Consider the following 22,188-nt stretch of genomic DNA (forward strand, 5'->3'; position numbering starts at 1 on the left):
ATGTTAGGTTGTCATTTCATGGTCAAAAAAAATGTTAGGTTGTCATGACCATCTGCTGCCACAACAAAAGAATTGAAATTCTTGTTTACTCGAATTCCAGCCCGGTCATTCAACTCAAGCTTTCGCTTGACATGAAAATCTAATCTTTTATTGCATCTGAATAACCGAGATTTTTGTGGACTTAATGGATGATTATGATCCAAAATGATAGTTGAAAGATAAAGCTTTCCATGAGGACCACGGGCAATATTAATTTTAGCTTTGCATCCTAACCCGGCTGATGGATTTGGCTTCAACATATTTCTTGATTTGGACTGAGTCTTACCATTGCGGGTGCAGGAAAGTGTAAGGTACTTCAATTGTCCATTAGCATCAGTATTTGAACTTCTTCTCATCACACCAAAGCCTTTCGCTTTAGCATATTTGGTGTAGTATTCTCGCACGTCATTCTCATTATCAAAGGTCATTCCCAGTTTTGGTTCTCCAAGTAACGCATGCGGCTGAGCTCCACCATGGTGATGTTCAACTTCCACATTATTTTTACTTTGTTTCTTAATGCTGTCATCATTGCTTGATATAGACATGTCATTTGATTCTTGACCCCACAAGTTCCATCATCCATTCCTATAGACCATGAATATTTTAATCATTCTTGTTCGAAGGCAATATAACTAAACTGAATGGTAGTAACAAATTGACCTGAAGATTGACATGTTAAAACTGAACTACGAAACTGTATGTTGAACTTTACAAAAGCACTGAGAAACAATCATAAGAATTTTGCCGTTTTGATGTGGCGTGATACAGTTATGTACAAACCAATTGTAACTTTCATCTCTCATAAGTCTGATTAGCCTTACCTAGTACTTCAACGTTTACTGAAAATAACTCGTATATGGCTTTGAGCAAGACGGACAACTCACGTACTCTGCCTGTGGCATAATACACGGCTTTGATCTACAGAGTATATATGGCCTTGGGTTTACCTGCTAATGCCGACGCGAACGAACAGGCACGCCCACGGCTCGAACAGATCGGCGGAGCAAGCGTCAACGTGCTCTTGGCGGCGGGACACGCTGAGGTCCTCCGAGGCGGCGGGAGAAGTCGAGGTCGTCCGAGGCGGCGCGATCAGTAATCTGGAACGAGGGCAAACCGAGCTACCGTTTCGTTGTGTTCTGTTTTTTTTTTGCTAGCGTAAACAGCGGCACGTTCTCCATTTTTCTAACTGTTTCATTCCTCAGTGCCGACACGTCGGATGGTTTCCTAGTCAGCCCCGTAAACGCCCGTATTCGTCCGTGCGTGTAGCATTATTGGGCTCCTGCCCTGAAGTTACCCTTACAGATTAGTTCTGACGTTTCGATACAACACTGTGGCAATACATGGAGGGACAAGATTACATCTATAATACCTGAACTTGATCCTAGGGTTCACTTTGGCCATTGTATTCAGCAAAGGTCAAAATACGGTCACCGAGGTTGCCAGGACGTGTCACTCTACGGCCACTAGTACCGTATCCATTAAATTTCGCTGACGTGGAGAATACACCTCTCTCTACTGCCAGTCCTCTCTGAAATTCTGTCGAACGTCTTATCTGCGTTCACCGTTGAACAACACGCCGAGCTCCAACAGCTGTTGTAGCTCTCTAGCGCTGCGTTCTAGAGCTCCCGAAGCCTCCTGTGGTCCATGAACGATGCTAACTTGAATCCCCAACTCCCGCGCCACACCCAACTTGAAGTCCATCAGCGTCGTTGGCCGATTGCCGGCGCCATGTTTGCAAGTGCACGGGTGCGTGCGTGGCCGGTCAGCACCATGTTTGTGATTTCGTCAACACAGCCTTCCACCCTACTATGCTCCTCCGCATATGTCCGTCTGTTCTTTCTGCCGCCGCCGGGCAACGGTGTCGAGCTACACGGATTCGGCGAGGCTACAGCCTAACCATCGTATGCCTCCCATTGAGTCGGGGAAACGCATGGAGGTCACCCCGCACGGCGGCATCGCTCTGTATTCTGAACACCACAAATGAGTTGGCAACGCTGGAGGGGACGTAGATTGCAGTGACGGCCCTGGCGACGGCTTGGCCTCCGTGAGGGTCGGAGAAGTGCTTTATATGGCGCACTAGGCAAGCAGATGAGGTACACGTGAGGGCAACCGGCTTTCCAGGAGGCGGCGGCGCAGGCGGCTGAGGTGCGAGCCGACCTCGTAGTCATCTCGGAGCATGTCGAAGAAGGCAAGCCTGTGCGGGTGCAGCAGCAGGGCGGTCTTCCGCCTTGATAGGGACGATGCGATGTGAATAAGGGCGATGGGGAAGTAGAGGCTGTTGACAGAAGAGAGCCGAGCAGCCATGCGGTATATTGTCACGGGCTCCATGGATGGTCGGCATACGCAGCAGGCAGCGCTCAGGTTCATTCAACGGATGCAAAGAGAGATGAGAAGGATGAGCTTGCCACGTAAGCAAGTCAACGGTTAGGACAGGTCAACATATACCACATCAGTGAAATACGATGGATACGGTAGCGGTGATCGTAGGGTGACACATTTACACAACTTCAGTGACCGTATTCTGACACTTCCTGAATACAGTGATGAAAGTGAACCCTAGTGTCAAGTTAGAGGACTATAGATGTAATTTACTCCCGACGCGAACGAACAGGCACGCCCACGGCTCGAACAGATCGGCGGAGCAAGCGTCAACGTGCTCTTGGCGGCGGGACACGCTGAGGTCCTCCGAGGCGGCGGGAGAAGTCGAGGTCGTCCGAGGCGGCGCGATCAGTAATGTGGAACGAGGGCAAACCGAACTACCGTTCCGTTGCGTTCTGTTTTTTTGCTAGCGTAAACAGCGGCACGTTCTCCATTTTTCTAACTGTTTCATTCCTCAGCGCCGACACGTCGGATGGTTTCCTAGTCAGCCCCGTAAACGTCCGTATTCGTCCGTGCGTGTAGCATTATTGGGCTCCTGCCCTGAAGTTACCCTTACAGATTAGTTCTGACGTTTCGATGCAACACTGTGGCAATACATGGAGGGACAAGATTACAACGGTTCTTTTGTTTAGCCGAACACAAATGGTCAACCTTAGCGTGCCATCACAGGTGTTTTTGATTGCCGATTCCAGCTTGAAGGAATCTCAGCTGATCACCCTGCCTTACCCGCACTTGGTGGTGGCCACGACGGGGCTCCGGACGCGGTGCTTCCCGTCCGACCACTCAATGCTGCCGAACACGTAGCCGGCGGCCGGGGCAGTGTCGTAAACTTCCAGCTTCACGGTGAACTCCTCCTCGTTGATTTTACCGAAGCTCAGCGTGCTCGGCTGCACCGTGATCCTGACCCCCGCAGTCGGCTGCACGACGGTAACCTTGTACTGGAGCCACGGCCCCGCGCCCACGTTCCTCACCCTGCGCTTCACCGTGGTGGTGCCGGAGCCGGAGAGGCAAGCCGCGGAGATGGATGGGTAGTTGAGGTTCTCGGGGCGGTAGGCGCCAATGCTGCACTGGAACGGGTTGGCATTGGCGCCGACGAGCAGAGGGAGGAGCAAGGGGATCGACAAGGGGAGCAGGTTCTGCGTCTGGGTCGGCCTCATGGAGCAGAGGAAGTTTGCGTAGTCGTACGGCGTAGTGTCGTACACCAGGCCGGGGTCCAGGGCTTGGACGGGGTTCACGTGGCCGGAGCCGTAGCTGAACGGGGTGGTGGCCGCGCCGGTCTCGTCCCGGATTTGGCCCTCGTCGTTGGCTCCGGTGAATGCTGCACAAACGTAACGCGGAGAAGAAGCACGTCATAAGTCCATGGGATTGCAGCCGACTAACAAAATTAGTGTAGCTGCGGGGGCCTGCTGTGCTCTCACCGGTGGTCATGATCGCCGACTTGATCATCGCGGGGCTCCAGTCAGGGTACTTCGCCTTGATCAGGCCGGCCACGCCCGCCACGTGGGGACATGACATGGAGGTGCCGGACACCATGTTGTAGGGGACACGGCGGTCCTCGAAAGGCAGGTCGGTTGCCGGAGCTTCCTCGCTGTACGCGGCGATCACGTCGACGCCGGGCGCCGTAACGTCAGGCTGCCACCCGAGAAAATTAGCAAAACGGCGGAGACACAGAGATCGTGGGAATTTATTCACGTGCCAACCTTGAGGATCTGAGGAGTGATGGTGTTTGGCCCACGGGACGAGAAGTCTGCCATCACCGGCGCTGGCTTCACGCCAAGTTCGTCCTTAGTTTTGCTAGAACTCATCTAGATGAAATATAATTTGATCTCATTCACCTTTTATAGCCATTAGATGTGATGCTATTGTTAGAAATATAATTGGGTTTAAGTTAGAGATAAAGAGATAGAGATAGAATTAGTTTAAACCACATGTAACTTGTCTTGTACTCTAAGTCTCTACCCCTCTTGTACTTCTATATATACCCTACACAAGGGTCAGATCAATACAACAACAAACATTAGTCATACTACAATTTTCACATTAGAGCGGTTTGTCCAACGAACGCCGATCCTAGGACCTTCCACCACTTCCGCAGCTCGCCGCCCCCGGGGAAATTAATCTCTCCCGGAGGCGCGGCACCCGATCAATCAAATATTTGATCGGTCATGTAGTTTTAGATCCAGTTTTCGAGTTCACAAGCAATAGATCAATTCCTTAGCTAGTTTCGATCAATTCCTTTTAGCCAGCAAATAAATCCAGTGACCTTTGAATCCGGCGAGAAAAATCCAGCAAGATGCTCGTGGTGGAGCACGCGCGGCAGGCTGCACTAGCGTGATCCAGAGGCTACCTCGTCGACGACCGGCCTCGCGACGCCAATCTACTCCGAGCAGTCCAGCGCGCCATCTACGACGACATGCAGAGCCAGCAATCAGGGCGTCAGCTCCGCGGGCGTGTGCCTTCCGATCGACCCGATCTGCATCCACCCCATGGGCGATCAGCAGCCGGCCGCGTCGGATCCAATCAGACCTCCTCCCAACGCAGTACGCATCCAGTGACCGGCCTCCGACGCATCCACACGAAGCAGTTCAGCTCGCCATCTACATCGATCTCCAGTGCGCGGGACTACAACGAGCGATCGTCTTCACCGGCCGCACGCAAGAGCTTGAACCAATCTTGATGCCTCTCAGCCGGGTGTTCTGATCACGGGAGGGATTTAACTCGCATGTTATCTCAGATGCATGTATGCAGGTACTGGCCAAGGTGGGTTCTACACGTACGTGTGGCGAAGAGCCCAAGATTACGTCAAGGTTCAGCGTACGGCTCACCTAGCAATCCTGCATCGACATCGTTCTACACTACATCTGCATCGAGCCGGCAAACCTGCACCGTCGCCCACCACAATCTTCGAGCCATGTCCATAACCGCTGCACCAAGCTATATTCGCCAAGAGATCTGCACCGACCCGCGCCACATCATCGAGTTGTATGACTACATCATACCTGAGAAAAAAAAAATCTTCATCGAGTACATCTACGAAGAAGCGACCACGACATGTACCATCCACACGTCAGGCCGGTGTGGAATGCGTGCAATTCTTCATCGACTTCTTTAGCACGACACGACATCGACACCCCGTCGTCACGAGGGACGCCTCCAAGCGACATCATCGTCGACATGTCGTTGTGTTAGACTATGTATAGCTTCTGTACCTATGTACGTATATGGTACATATTGTAACACAACCATTATATATAATGAGATAAGCCACCCCTAGAGGGTTGTGCTGGTTCCCTAAAACTTATTGTCTTACATGGTATCACGCTAGGTTACGATCGCTTCCGCTTCTAAACCCTAATACCCGCACCGCCGCCGCAGCCGCCGCCGCCTTCACCGCCGCCGCCGCGCCACCGATCGCGCCGCCACCATGTCGAGCGCCGCCACCACCGGTTCCACTGCTGCGGGCTTCCTCCCGGCCTCTCTTGCGGCTCTGCTCAACCTCCCGCTCGATGCCGTCTCTGTTCCGGCTCCAATCGGGACAAGGAGCATCAGCTCCGTCTTCTCCACGCCGCCGGCGCCCTCGCTTGGGCGTGACCTCGTGGTCCACACCGCGGCGCCGCCGTCCGCTGCGGACTCCGCAAGCGTCGTCCCGCCGCTCCTGCCGCAAGCGGATCACACTGCCCCGCTGGCGGGGTTGGCGGCGTCCGCCCCGGCCGCGGGCCTTGCGGCGTCCGCACCGGCCGCGAGCTTTGCGGCGCCCGCCCTGGCTGCGGTCCCGCCTCCTCCCGCATCGGCTTCGGTGCCTCCGGCTGCCTCCATGGTGTTTGCACCCCAGGCAGCCTCCTCGATGGGATTGTCTTCGCCGCCGCCGTTTCACTTCGGTCATCTCATCACCATCAAGCTCTCCGCCGACAACTACATCTTCTGGCGTGCGCAGGTTCTCCCGCTCTTGGGGAGTCACTACCTGCTAGGCTACGTCGACGGATCGCTTCCCTGCCCACCCGCGCTGGTAGACAGCGTGCACGGTCCGGTCTACAATCCGGCCCATCGCGTCTGGACGGGGCAGGACCAGGCGAACCTCTCCTCCATCCAGGGGTCGCTCTCGCCGGCAGTTGCCGGCCTTGTTGTCTTCGCGAAGACGTCTCATGAGGCCTGGACCATCCTTGAGCGCACCTTTGCAGCGCAGTCCCAGGCTCGTGTCTCTGCACTCCGTCGTCAGCTTGGAGAGTGTCGGAAGCTTGACTCCACTGTCACTGAGTTCTACAACAAGGTCAAGGGCCTCGCCGACACATTGGCCTCCATTGGACAGCCCCTCACCGACTCCGAGTTCAACTCGTTTATTGTCAATGGTCTTGATGAGGAGTATGATGCCTTAGTCGAGATCATCAACGAGCGGGGCAACTCGACACCCATGCTGGCACACGAGGTTTTCTCTCGGCTCCTTCTCACTGAGCAACGGGTCGAGACTCGCCGCACCAGGGGCACTGGCTCCCTCTCGGCCAACGCCGCCACCAAGGGTGGCCGCTCTTCTTCATCACCCCGGTCTCCCTTGGGGCTGCCACCGTCGCCCGCCTCGCCCCCCCCCACCTACTGCGACCTTACCGGGGGCTGGCGGTCCACGTGTGTGTCAGCTTTGTGGCCGCGATGGGCACTGGGCCTCCAAGTGTCATAAGCGCTTCCAGCGAAGCTTCCTTGGTCTTGGCAATGACGGCAAAGATACATGCAACAATGCCTGTCAGGTCGCCATGGCTGATCGTCCCGCGCCGCAGAAGCAACAGGGACACACTCAGTCCTACTCCATCGATCCACACTGGTACATGGACTCTGGGGCGACAGAGCATCTAACCAGCGAGATGGGGAAGCTTCACACTCGTGAACCCTATCATGGCTCCGACAAGATCCACACCGCCAATGGAGCAGGTATGCACATCTCTCATATTGGTCAAGCATCTCTTCTCACTAGACATGCCAATAGGAGTCTTCAGCTTCGCAATGTTCTTCGAGTTCCATCTGTGACCCGTAATCTTCTTTCAGTTCCTAAACTTACACGTGATAATAATGTGCTTTATGAATTTCACCCTTTTGATCTTTTTATTAAGGATCGGGGCACGAGGGACATTCTTCTTAGTGGGCGGTTGTGCCAGGGCCTCTACCGTCTGGAGCATCCTGGTGTCGCTCGTGTTTTCAGTGGAGTTCGGGTCTCTCCGTCACAGTGGCATGCTCGTCTTGGTCACCCGGCCACACCTATTGTCCGTCATATTTTGCGTCGTCATGAGCTTCCTAGTTTGTCTAGTCATAAAGATGTAGCAGTGTGTGATGCTTGTCAGCAGGGGAAGAGTCATCAACTTCCTTTTTCGGAGTCCAGTCGTGAGGTGAAACATCCTTTAGAACTTGTGTTTTCAGATGTATGGGGTCCTGCTCAGACTTCTGTCAGTGGTCATAATTACTATATCAGTTTCGTTGATGCTTATAGTCGCTTTACCTGGCTTTACCTTATTAAACGCAAATCTGATGTGTTTGATATTTTTGTTCGGTTTCAAAAACATGTTGAACGTCTTCTCAAGCACAAAATTGTTCATGTCCAGTCAGACTGGGGGGGGGGGGGGGGCGAGTATCGCAACCTCAACCCTTTCTTTCAGTCGCTTGGGATAGCTCATCGTTTAGCATGTCCACATACACATCAGCAGAATGGTTCAGTCGAACGTAAGCATCGTCATATTGTTGAAGCTGGTCTTACTCTTTTGGCCCATGCATCTGTTCCGTTTCGGTTTTGGAGTGATGCTTTCACCACTGCATGATTTCTCATCAACCGTACTCCTACTCGTGTTTTAAACATGAAGACTCCCATTGAGGTTCTCCTTAATGAACAACCTGATTATACCTTTCTCAAGGTATTTGGGTGTGCTTGCTGGCCGCATCTTCGTCCATATAACAAGCGCAAGCTTGAGTTTCGTTCTAAGAAGTGTGTTTTTCTTGGCTATAGCTCTCTTCATAAAGGTTACAAATGTCTTCATGTTCCCACTAATCGTGTCTATATATCTCGGGACGTCGTGTTTGATGAGCATGTTTTTCCCTTTGCCAACCTTCCTGTGTCCACTGTCGAACCACCATCCCTGCATTCATCCTCTGTTGCTTCTGACCAATTTGATGATGTTGCATACTCTCCTTTGCTGTTACCTAACCATGGTGCAGGAACCGGACGTGGAGCTCGTTTGGAGCTGTTGGAGGATTCACCATCATCATCGTCGTCTTCTGGTGGGCACGTCGATCGCCCTATGTTGCATGGCATCGATTCGCGTGCCCATGCATGGTCACCCGACGAGCCCGTCGCGCCGAGCATCTCCACTGCTCGGTCCGTTTCGCCAGCGGCCGCCGAGTCGCCCGCGGCTCGGCCCATCACGCCGTCTTCGCCTGCGGCTCGGCCCGTCACGCCGTCTTCGCCCGCGGCTCGGGTCCTCACGTCGCCTTCATCAGCGGATCGGCCCGCGACACCGGCCGCGCCACGGCCCACTATGCCGAGCTCGCCATCGGCCCGGTCTGTGATGCCGGAGTCGCCAGCTGCTTCGTCTGCTCTGCCGGTTTCGCCGGTGGGTCGGCCTTCTTCGCCAACCGAGTCCGAGGCTACCGTGACTGGCTCCTCGTCACCGGCTGACTCGTCAACGTCGCCGTCCTCCAGCCCGTTGCAGGCTGCTCCGTCGACCTCGGTGGTTCCTGTGTCCCGACCACATACACGCAGTCGCAGTGGCATTTTCAAACCTAAGGAACGTAAGGATGGTACGGTTGCTTGTTTGGCTGCTGCTGTTGCGGATCCATCTTCTGAGCCTCGCTCATATCAGGCTGCCCTGCGCATTCCACATTGGCGAGAGGCTATGGAGCAGGAGTTTCATGCTCTTCTTCGTAACAAGACATGGACTCTCGTTCCTCCACCACCACGGGTAAATGTTATTGACTCAAAATGGGTATTCAAAGTGAAGAAGCATTCGGATGGATCTATTGAGCGTTACAAAGCGCGACTTGTTGCTCGCGGTTTTCAGCAGCGTCATGGTCTTGACTATGAGGACACCTTCAGTCCTGTCGTCAAGCCTACCACTATTCGGCTTCTTCTCTCCATTGCTGTTTCTCGTGGTTGGTCACTTCGTCAACTTGATGTGCAGAATGCTTTTCTACATGGATTTTTGGAGGAAGAGGTTTATATGAAACAGCCGCCTGGTTTCTCTGATCCTGATCGTCCTGACTATATCTGTCGTCTTTCCAAAGCACTATATGGTTTGAAGCAAGCTCCTCGTGCCTGGCATGCCCGCCTTGCCTCTGCCCTTCGTGCTCATGGGTTTGTGCCGTCTACTGCTGACACTTCGTTATTTCTTCTACAGAAGCCAGAAGTCACTATGTATCTTTTGGTATATGTCGATGATATTATCCTTGTCAGCTCTTCTCAGTATGCTGCTGATGCTCTTGTCTGCTCTCTTGGTGCTGATTTTGCGGTCAAAGATCTTGGGAAGCTTCACTACTTTCTTGGAGTTGAGGTCACTTCTCGTGCTACTGGTCTTGTCCTTACGCAGAAGAAGTACTCCTTGGAGTTGTTACAGGGAGCTGGCATGCTGAAGTGCAAACCGACCACCACACCCATGTCGTCTACCGACAAGATAACAACTGTTGATGGTGAGATTTTGTCTCCTGCGGATGCCACAGAGTACAGGAGCATTGTTGGTGGACTTCAGTACTTGACGATCACGAGACCAGATATCTTTTATGCTGTTAACAGGGTTTGTCAGTATCTTCAGGCTCCCAGGGATACTCATTGGGCTGCTGTTAAACGCATTCTTCGTTATGTTCAGTTCACCCTGACATTTGGTATGCATATTCGGCCGACTTCCTCTCGGGTCCTTTCGGCCTTCTCTAATGCAGATTGGGCTGGTAGCCCAGATGACAGGCGATCCACGGGGGGTTATGCAGTATTCTTTGGCTCTAATTTGATCGCCTGGAGTGCTCGGAAACAGGCTACTGTGTCATGTAGCAGTACTGAAGCTGAGTACAAGGCTGTGGCTAATGCTACTGCAGAGATTATTTGGGTGCAGTCTTTGCTTCAGGAGTTGGGTTTGTCTCAACCACAGCCTCCTATTCTTTGGTGTGATAACATCGGTGCTACATACCTTTCTGCAAATCCAGTATTTCATGCCCGAATGAAACACATTGAAGTTGACTATCACTTTGTACGGGAACGTGTATCACAGAAGCAACTCCAGATCAAGTTTATCTCATCTAAGGATCAACTTGCAGACATCTTCACTAAGCCTTTACCGCTGCCACAGTTTGAGGCTTGTAGGCGCAATCTTACCCTTCTCAGTTCTTTAGAAAGTGGCTAAGATTGAGGGAGGGTGTTAGACTATGTATAGCTTCTGTACCTATGTACGTATATGGTACATATTGTAACACAACCATTATATATAATGAGATAAGCCACCCCTAGAGGGTTGTGCTGGTTCCCCAAAACTTATTGTCTTACACGCTGCATCGCCGACACTTCACCGCTAAGGTCTTCATCAACATGGTCTTCACCAACATCATCGTCGACACACCGCCACCGCCTCGTCCACAAGATGGACAACTAGCGTCCTCTGACAAATTTTTTCTGCAAGAGGCGACCATGACGACGGCAATGATCGCGTCACGACGACGGCATCAACCGCGTCATCCACGACAACACGACTGCATCGACACGGCGTCACTACAGTGACGACCCTACATGACCACACGGTTTTGGCAAAACCGATGTGTGCTCGATGGGCTTCCTCCAGTCTTGGCAAAACCGGCGGACTCATCACCGACGACACCCTCTGACATCCGCAAGGTGTATCGTCCACGTCTGCAGCCCCGTCATAGCGCATTTTTTTTGTGCCTCCGGCTTTGTGCGGTTTCATCATCCACGACGACCACATCATCGACCACGGCTACATCACCCTGACCGGCTACCTCGACATCGACCACACGGTTACGTCTACAGCAACTCATCGGCAACAACTCCAGTCAACAGCGTCCGTGTCGTCACTAGCGTCCACGCCACTCCCGCTGTGACTGCGGGAGGGAATAGAGGGGAAGGCATGAGGGCACCAGAAGGGGACGCAGTCACCGCCCTAGGTGTCGACCCATCAGAGACGTAGTGATGATGGCGCAGCGAAGAAGACGACGGAAACAAGACTTCAAATTTAGTCGTACTCGTCCGCTTCACTCCCGCTGCGACTGAGGGGGAATGTTAGAAATATAATTGGGTTTAAGTTAGAGATAAAGAGATAGAGATTGAATTAGTTTAAACCACATGTAACTTGTCTTGTACTTTAAGTCTCTACCCCTCTTGTACTTTTATATTACCCTACACAAGGGTCAGATCAATACAACAACAAACATTAGTCATACTACAATTTTCACAGCTATAAGATGCGTGTGTGCTGACGTGGGTTGTACCTATTCTTGTTTTCAAAGTGAATGAGACCAAACTATATCTCATCTAGATGAGTTCTAGGTACTCCCATCAATTAATATTGGGTTAATGAAATGCATACAGGATGTACTACAAGTAATGGAATTTTTTTTGGTGTGCTGCTTACTGGGTGGACTGTAGGTACTTGAAGAGATCCCCGCACTGTGAGTAGGAGCAGTGAGCCGCTGGAATGAGATGCGGATCGGCGATGATGTCAACGGCGCCACTGGCATCGTTGCAAAGGACCATCCCGATGCCACCGGCCTGCTTCACCACCAGCCCCTTCTCGACTCTGCCGTTCACTCCCCTGGTACACACAACTATCTTGCCTCTCACCTTGGCAGGGTCTAGCGAACTGGGAAGGCACAACGTCCTGCAAGCAAAGGGATCTCATCAGTCAGCACACTGAGACAATCGATCCAAACAAGATCCTGTTCTTACGAGTTGTCGATGAATTGGTCGGCGGCGAAGGCGTTCTGCCCGCTTATCATCGGATATGGCTGGCCGGCAGGCAGAGTGCTAGCTGATAGACTTCGTCCCTGCAAATCAGTTGCATGCATCCAGAACGGTACGGCATGAGCAATCTATCAACATAAATTACATGAGCTGCAAATACAGTGCCAGCGGTGGTTGAGTAATTGAGCAAGGCTGCATGATGTACATGCATGCAAGGTCCGATGGACGACCAGACCTTGACGGTGCTGTTGCCGAAGACGGCATCAGCTGCGAAGTCTCTGTCCATGGTGCTTGCACCGACCGTGAGGATCCAGGGCGCCAGATTGCTCACGGAGCCTGGCTGCGGGCCCGAGTTGCCGGCGGAGGCCACGACGGCGACCCCCTTTGGACGGCGTATAACGTGCCGATCGCCATGAGGTCAGCGGCGTAGTCCGCGGCCGGCGCGCCCACCGAGAGCGAGAGCACGTGCACGCCGTCCTCGACCGCCGCCAATATGGCCGCGAGGATGTCCAGGCTGGAGCACCCCGCCGTGTAGCATGCCTTGTACGAGGCCACGCGCGCCCGCGGCGAGCCGCCCTTGGCCATGCCCTTCCCGCGGCCGAAGGCGCTGGCGCCCTTGACGAAACCGCCGCCCGCGGTGGACAGAGTGTGCGAGCCGTGCCCGTCGTAGTCCCGCGGCGAGTTCAGATCAGTCTGGTTCAGCTGCTTGCCTTCCTCCGGCTCCGGGTCCAGGAAGTTCGGCACCTGGATGCCGGCGTTGAAAAACCTCGCGCCGATCAACTTTCTACATGCACCATTGCACGGCGTGCATGTCTCAGTGAAATGTTGCTTGGTTGCACTGTACTCGACGTAAAAGTCAGTGGAATGTTGCCTTACTTGTTGCAGCGGAAGGTGGAGTCTTTGCCGGAATCGCATTTGCCGCACCACCCCGACGGCGCGAAAAAGCCGTCGTTCCGGAAGCTTTCGGATGTCGGCGATACACCTTCGCGCGTGTAAAATGCAAAATAAAATAAAACTAGCGCAAAACCCACACTTTGTTGTGAGTATTATTATACTACTCCTTCTGTTCACTTTTATAAGACCTTGAAGACATTTCAGATAATGTGTAAAACAACTTATTTTGAGCTGTCTGAAACGACTTACAAAAAATGAACGGAGGGAGTATATATTTTAGGGAGTTATTTTAAACATTTAGATATAAAACTTGTACTTTCTAATGAATAGAGTACCAAAGTTTAAATATAGTCTAAAAGCAAAAACAAAATGAAATGTTGAATTCTACCCCCTCTGCCCAAAATAAGTATCGTTGATATCGCAATTTTTATTTTTTTGAAAAGTCATAAATTTTGTAACGTGCTAATATAATACTACATTAATTATGGTTCTTCTTTTTATTCTTTTACAATACGCCTTCCATGAAAAGAAGTCTTCAAGAACATATCTTTTAACGAAGGACATCTTTTCAATAAGGGCGTGTCTTTTCATTAAGGGAGGATCTGGGTGATTCTCAATGTAATCTTACGACTGTTTGTTTTAGGGTGCCGTGGCTTAACGGCAATGTTGCATCAGGAGCTGGTTCTAGAATAAAGAAGGATGAGATCTTTTGGTAAGTATACTTGACAAAAGTTACGGCTCACCTATTCACAATCATTTGTTGCCCTAACTTTCACGCGGCCGGAACATTTTCTACGTCCTTATAAAACATATATTAATGGCTAAATGCAATATCTTAAGACAATCATGCAAATCACAAAAATTTCAACTAATTAATCAAGCAAATAATCCATCAATTTTATGAGTAATGCAAATTGCTTTCATATGGCGACATTTTGGTTCTATGATATTTAAATTTGCTTCAAGCGCAACTAAAGCTTCTTAAAATCACACAAAAACTCGTCTCCAGTGAAACTGATTTTTATTCTTCAACTCGATAATTTTTCTCCCCATCTCTACAAATCTGATTCCATGGCAACCAGAATGTGTTTTGATCTGTCATAAATTTGTGTCAAGTGAAATGTTATTATGTTGTCAGTGTAGTAAAAATAATGTTTTCCTCAGACAAAAAATTTCCTGAGTGCAACATACAAGGGGATGAAACTTGTTTCAGCAAACAAAAAAAAAAATTGTAATTATTACGTCTTTTTCAAAAGGAACAAACATTCGTTTAGGAAGAAATGGGAACTTTCTTTATCTAACAACTTTTTTGACACAACAAAGTGGTTGGATAACGTTGAGGGTTCATGCTCCTTTTCTTCTATCCATCTTCATCCTATCAACCATCCAACACTACCAAGTCCTCCTGAGCTTCCTACCCTCATAATCGGCACCCTTGCAGCCACCATTGATGCCAAGTGTCAGCCATTTCAACATGGGGACTGGGTTGAAAGCGTAGCTTTGAGATCTTTCGTCTTTCCCTCTCTATGGAGACTTTCAGTTATTTCGATTATGACACCTCGTGCCCTTACCCCCACTATATGTTCCATTGGGCTAACAAGTATCCTTGGCACCAACTGTGCCAAAATATGACATTGAGTTTCACATCGACCTCGGCTAGTCTACTACGGATTACAAGCAACAATGATGGCCATTTTGCATTGTGCCTCCACAACCAATCGATGGCCCTAATGACTCACTCCATGACATCATCAAGGTTGATGTGAAAACCGGGGCGGGGTACAGAAAATGCGAGAACGATGGCATTCCCGCCACCACTGGGTGGACAAGGATGTCGCGCATAGTTTATTGGTGGAGAAGGACATAGACAATGAGATTGGAACAACAACAACAACAACAAGATGTTAGGGCTTCATGCAAATGTATGAGGAGGCGTGGATCGGAGTGGGAGGTATATAGGGAACACAATTGTCGTTCCATGTTTCCAAGTCGAATGACAGTGGATTGGCCATCCTAGCTTGCTAAGGTCGCACTACTATTACAGAGAATGTTTTTCTGGACGACTGAAAATGTGACACTTGGAAGTTTGCAATAATGGATGGTTGTGTGCATCAATCGATGTAGATGCCGGGGGTCTATCATCCTTTTGAAGATTTTTTATATCTCTTGGGACGTTGGATATCTTTAAACCATATCAAACAATCTTGTGTTGTGCAATGAATCTGAAAGATTACTCGATAGTGCAATACACAAATGTTTGTGAACTAACTAGTGAACTTTCAGAAACAAAACTAGCTAAGAAATATTCCCTTTGTTCACAAATATAAGATGTTTTGTATATTTCAATATAAACTACATAACGCACTAAAATGGGTGAACAAACACACTAAAGTGTCTCTAGATAGATTCAGTTTAGAAAATAGAACATGGTATATTTGCGAACGGAGGAAATAACTATTAATTAAGTTAAAGCTAATAACCGTCTGATCTAAGCATCAAGGATGATAACCTCTTGATGGAACGGCTATCAATTGCTGAATTATTTTCCGTACCAACAGAGTTACAGCCGTCCTAAAAAAACGAATTTTCTTACACATACCTACTTATTCACCATTTCCATATTTTTTAAGTGTGCAGTGTACAAAAACAATGTCAACCTAATTGATTGTTACCTCTAAAGGAAGAGGCTACTCCCTCCAATCAATATTAATTGACGCACACTTAGTACAACTTTGCACTAAGGCTAGCCATAGTGGGAGTAACTTAGATAGTAACATAACACATCCAAAGAAACAATTGCTTACGTGGCATGGAGTTAATGAAGAAAGAGATGCTTGTGGTAACATAATATGTTACTGTAACATAACACACCCGGAAGCAAAATGAGTCTATATCTCAATTAATGAAGGCTTGCATGTTACCATCCATATGTTACTACCCACTATGAAGGTAGTAACATAGACTAATAACATATGCATGTTACTAGTCTAAGTTACTCCCCACTATGACCAGCCTAAGCGTGCGTCAATTAATATGGATCGGAGTGTACCCCACAAAAAAAAGGATTGGAGTGAGTACTCCCTCCATTCTAAAATATAGTGCGCCCGCATTTTTCGAGGTCGAACTTTGACCATAAATTTAGCCAATGAGACCGACTGCGGCAGGAGAAACAATTATATAACTGAAAACTTCTTTTGGATACGAATTCACTGGTATAACTTTTGCTCCTGTAGCAGTCGGTTTTGTTGGTTAAATTTATGGTCAAAGTTGAAGCACAGGAATAGAGGAAGAACTATATTTTGAAATTGGAAACAGAGAGAGTAACAGATTTCGAGTAAGATCGTGGGGCCTTTGACGCTATCATCTGTCAGGTTTCAGTTGACTTCACACTCCGGCACGTTACCGGGATTTGATTCTGTCTGGTTCAGGATGGAATATATCGCGCGGGGACAACAAATTACTCTCTTCGTTTCTAAATATTTGTCTTTCTAGAGATTCCAACAAGTGACTACATACAAAGCAAAATGCGTGAATCTACACTCTAAAATACGTCTATATACATCCGTATGTGGTAGTCTGTTTGAAATCTCTAAAAAGACAAATATTTAGGAAGGGAGGGAATATTACGTAGTATTTCATGCATGTCAAGACCACTATTAATTAACCACGTAAGTGCTCACTATTAGGATCCAGGTCAAAGCTCACATGTGCAGTGCTTCGATTTTAGGCTGTCGACAGTGCATGCGTGTATAAGACAGGTGTCACGCATGATGCATGGCACCGAATACGCGCTACGACCAATCCACATATTGATATGAAAGCAATTAATTGATTATTAGGTCAAGAGAAGATTCCGGCGATCAATCAAAAGATATCGAGTTGGTAGTGGTACTACTGCACGAGTATATACTGCGATTCCTGGGGAGAATGTAAGGGCTAGATTGATGTGAAGAAACGATGTAATTGAACTGCGAGATTACCAGTGTCGACATTTCCAATGACGACCCCCTCGCCGAACTTGGCGTCGTAATTCCACTCCTTCGGCTCGCCGCCGCTCTCCAGCCCGAGGAACTCCCAGGAATGCGTCGTTTGGACCTTGTGAAGCCTGTCCGGGATCACAGCCAGAACCCCGGGGAGCTCTGAACCCAAAGATTAATTGGCCAGTGCAGCGTGTGACGTGGTTAGTGCTAGGTAACACAGAAATCCTTGGATCATGATCATGTGCGCGGCACTTACGTTTGAGGGCTGGGAACAAGCTGTCGTCGATCTGCAACCCGATGGCGCTAATTTCCTTGAAGAGGTACAATAGTTCGTACCTGCACGTTTTGGGGATCAAGAACAAAAGGCTGGGCGTCTTCTTCTGCACGAACTAATGTATGATGGACGTGGACAGTTAACGTGCTATATGTTGTGCTTACTGGTTGGTGACTCCAGCGATCAGAGCAGGCCAAGACGTCAGGTCACTTAAGACAAGCAAACAGGACTGCATGCACAGGAGGAGGAGTATCAATTAGAGATAAACAGAAACAAGTATAAACTGTTGAGAGAGAGAGAGAGAGAGAGAGAGAGAGAGAGAGAGAGAGAGAGAGAGAGAGAGAGAGAGAGAGAGAGATTTGCCTTCGTGGCAGCGGATGCCGGCGTCGTCAAGTGCGACGTGAGGAAGACCACGAAGGCTAGCAGCAAAACGCGGCCTCCTCTCCCCATTTCACCGATTCGCTACGCCGCTCGGGTTTGGCGCAGGGGCTGCATGCTGCAGCCACCACCGGGGCCGGGCGCCATTGAATTAATAGCGCCAAAGTCAAACTTGCTCGGTGTTATATAAGTATTTTTCTTCTCCGTGAGAAGCACGACGCCACGTTAGACAACCCGGTATCTTAAGCCACTGCATAGCAAAAAGGAGCTCCACATGCGGGTAACGTGCAAGCTGGTCAGGGTTCATGCAATGAGCACGACGCACTTTCTGCACTGTTTCTGCATATATATTTTTTTGGAAAACATCACCTCATATATTAATTAAATAAAAGAATTGTTACAATTGTTCATTACAGCCTTCACCATGCAGAGCGAAACATTGTTTTTTTTCGGGTAAAACTTGTATTACTCACATCACAGAAAATTACAATCAATATTGTTCAGCTCAATAGCTTCAGGTGGCCCACCTTCTAAACCAGGTCATAGTCCTGCCTTCTAAACGAGCAAAGTTCGCCAAAGTATTACTAACTTTATTCGGAGACCGACTAATATGAGTAATACTCCCTCTGTTTCTAAATATAGGGTGTATAGTTTTTGGCACGGAAATTAAAGAACTAGAGGGGAAATTTCACAAGTTTTGGGCAAAAGTCCACCTAACTAATTGACATGAGAAAATAGAGGAGCTTGCCTGATATAAGGAAATGTAATCAAATCCCCCCAAAAATTATCCAAACGAGTGGTGCAACGCGATACACCATATATTTTGGAATTTTTCTCAAAAAACTATACACCTTATATCAAGGAACGAAGGGAGTACTAGTTCTACGAAGACTCAAAAGATACTTTATCTCCTTCACCGAGGAAGAATACATCGATCTATCAACGCCGCAGGCTTGAATCATCTTTACTGCTACTGAGGAATCCATTTCAATTGCAACCGGCAAATCAGTGCGTGACAAGGCTAAAGAGAGTCCTTTCATACACACACCAAGTTCCGCTTCTAGTGCGTCGCGACAAGAGAAAAGTTGCATGCACGAAGAGAAAATGATCGCACCACTTTCATCGCGCAATACCATGCCCGACCCAGCTCTATCATCCGGAGAGAAAGAACCGTCGCAGTTCAATTTAGACCATCCGTGCAATTGAGGAGACCATCACCTTGATGTGACAAAGTAGGCCGCAAAGTCCGAAGCCGAGCTGAAACTGTGCGCTCTTCTTAGAGAAGAAGAAATGAATGAGCCTTGCGTGCTAAGATTCTTAAAGTTGTCCAAGGGGATGATAATACTCAAATTTTTTCATATGATTGCAAATGGCAAACATAGGAAAAAGAAAATTATACAGCTCGAGCAAGATGAAGGAACGGTGGTGGGACATGAGAATCTCAAGTTATACATTTCCAATTATTACAAACAACTCTTTGGGCCTCCGATAGACAATGCGGTGTCCTAGATGAGCTTGTAGTCGGGGACATCCCTCAGCTTCGCTCAGATGAAAATGAGATTTTGTCTGCACCTTTTACTAAGAAAGAGGTTATCGACGCGATTTCTCAGATGAAGCCGAATGAAGCACTGGGACCAGATGGGTTTCCGGCGAAATTCTATAAGAAATGTTGGCATATTGTGAGGGATGACCTTATGCCTATGTTTCATGACTTTTTTAGTGGCCATCTACAACTCTTCCATCTTAAATTTGGTACGATAATGTTGTTGCCAAAGAAAGAAGAAGTAGTTCACATAGAGCAACTTAGGCCAATATGTCTTTTGAATGTGAGTCAAAACATACGAAAGTAGCCACCAATAGATTGACAAGGATCGCTGTCGGTGTCAAAACCGGTAGATCTCGGGTAGGGGGGGGTCCAAGCTATACGTTTGAGGACCAATGGTAACTATGAATCAAAGGACACGGTGTTTACCCAGGTTCGGGCCCTCTTTATTGAGGTAAAACCCTACTCCTGCTTGATTATATTCGAGGGTATTTGGGGTTACAAGAGTTGATCTACCTCGAGATCGATTCGGCTAACCCTAGATTAGTTAGCCTAGCAATGTTGTGATGATCCTGTCTCTGATCTACCCTCCGGTTTATATAGACATCGGGGGGGGGGGGGCTTAGGGTTGTACGAAGTCGGTTTTACAGAAAGGAATCAAATATCCTGACACCTATACTTGCCATCCACGCATGCGGGAGTCCCTACTGGACACGAGAGGTAATCTTCTGTCTTGTATCTTGACGGCCCATCAGTCCGGCACGCATTAATAGACCGGACGCCCGAGGATCCCTAGTCCAGGACTCCCACAGTAGCCCCTGAACCAGTCTTCAATGATGATATATTCGGTGTTCAGATTGTCTTCGGCATTGCAAGGCGGGTTCCTTAAAAAATACACATTGTTTTTTCTCTGTAAAAGAATTGTATCCGGCTTCTCATAATAAACACAACCCTTAGCCGCGAAGGCATGATATAAAAAATAAGAGCGGTGTCCTTTACTGACAACTTTTTTGACGAAGCATCAAACTTGACCCTTCGGCTTTTAAACCGTTTTCACACCCCGTGCTCCGTGTTTCGAGGCCACGCCTCGTTGGCACGTCCTGTCAAAACAAAGATCGTGCCCACTTAATACGAGATTGCACATCAATGGTATTTGGGTAATCCAACCGACCGCGGCGCATACCCACATTGGGAACATGCGAGGTTTTTAGGCTAGGGGGCGGGCTCTTGGCATTCACGGCCTACATAGGCGGATAGAGATCCATCTTTTCCACCCCACGCCTTCTTCCTTCTCAGTCTTCCCATCTCCGAGCTCCAGCGCCCAATCTTCGATCTTCCCCACTGCCACCAAACTGTCCAGCCATGTCCGGATCCGGCTCTCAAGGCAAGTGGGTGGCCTCCTCCATGACGGCGAAGGACATCAAGGAGCTCCGAGAGGCGGGGTACCTGGGTGCGGACATTGCGCACCGGATCCCGGCCAAGAAGCAGGTCATCCCCACTCCAGAGCCCGACGAAAGGGTGGTATTTATCTCCCACTTCCTCCGCGAACTAGGGTTTCCACTTCACCCTTTTGTCCGCGGCCTCTCTATTACAGGCTAGATTTTCATGATCTAGCCCCAAACTCCTTCCTCCACATCTCGGTATTTATCATCGTGTGCGAGGCGCTCCTCCTATGACGCCTGGATAATTAATCTACATAAAACCTCTGCTAATGATGCCACGTCACCTCGATTACTGTTGCTAATCTCGCGTTAGTTCAAAACTGATTCAAATTCAAATTCAGAATAGAGGCAAACATCAAAAGCTTTCAAATATTAAAACTAAAATGTTCGGTTTGTGCCAGATAATGCATAGGTGATTATGGTGAGGAACCCATACTATTATACAACGTTTAAATGCTATAAGATAAATAAAATAGTAGCGAAAACTATTAATTAAATACTTTTAAATAACAAATAATTACAAAACTATTTTAGATTAGGTAGCTAGTTAATGTGGCAGTGGCATATTTGGTAACATCAAATTAGGTGCCACTTTGGTGTTTTACTAAAGCTAAAATAAAAGGAAACTAAAAGAAAAACAAAATTAGAAAAAGAAATAAAAAGTAAAAGAAACCGAGGAGAGGAAAAGGAACCCTCCCCCCTCACTGGGCCAGATGGCCCAGTAGCCGGCCAAACTGGGCAAAGGCCCAACCAGCCACCCACTCGCCCCCATAACCTCCCACTCCCCCGTGACCTAGATCGGTCCACCCCACTTTCCCCCCATGCCTCGCTCCTCTCCTTCCTCACCTGTCTGGATCGGGATCGAGGCAACCGCGCCCCCAACCCCGCTGATGTCGCGCGCCACCCCGCCGCACCTCGTCGGCGCCCCGGTGCCCGTTGCCGTTGTCGGACCTCCTGCGCCTCTTCCTCGCGGGATCGGCCACACCGCTCGTCCCCCGTGACCCATCGACGGACGCCATCGCCGCCGTCCTTTCCGTCGCCGGCGCTCCCCGTCCCCGTCGCCGGTGCTGCCTCGAAGGACCTCCCCGACTCCTCCTCGAGCCCGCTGCTAGTCCCCTACGGCCCCGCCGTGAGTACCTCCCTCTCCTCGCACTCCCCTTTCCCCGTGTCGTCATCGCCGTGCACGCCGTCGCGCACCGGTGCTCCCCTGCGACCACGATGGCCCCCGCTACCTCTCTCTACTCTCGACCCCGCCTGGCGTCGTTGTCACCGGGCAGACCACATGCGCCCTCGCCCCTTTGCCTTGCGGCTGCCGCCGGCTCCTCCGCCGC

General features: G+C 49.4%; 1 protein-coding gene and 1 pseudogene across 1 annotated transcript; both read right to left on the reverse strand.

The window, feature by feature from the left end:
- Positions 1–2,829: 2,829 nt before the first annotated feature.
- On the reverse strand, positions 2,830–5,572 carry LOC123070440 (subtilisin-like protease SBT5.3). Its single transcript, XM_044493666.1, has 3 exons — positions 4,119–5,572; positions 3,837–4,050; positions 2,830–3,736 (listed from the first exon to the last, which is right to left on the reverse strand). The coding sequence occupies exons 1-3, from the start codon at positions 4,221–4,223 to the stop codon at positions 3,141–3,143; spliced, it is 915 nt and encodes a 304-aa protein (XP_044349601.1). The 5' UTR covers positions 4,224–5,572; the 3' UTR covers positions 2,830–3,140.
- Positions 5,573–11,802: 6,230 nt separating this feature from the next.
- Positions 11,803–21,876, reverse strand: LOC123067543 (subtilisin-like protease SBT5.3; annotated as a pseudogene).
- Between the last annotated feature and the right edge of the window lie 312 nt (positions 21,877–22,188).

The sequence above is a fragment of the Triticum aestivum genome, chromosome 3B, assembly GCF_018294505.1.
Source record: "Triticum aestivum cultivar Chinese Spring chromosome 3B, IWGSC CS RefSeq v2.1, whole genome shotgun sequence".
NCBI lineage: Eukaryota > Viridiplantae > Streptophyta > Magnoliopsida > Poales > Poaceae > Triticum > Triticum aestivum.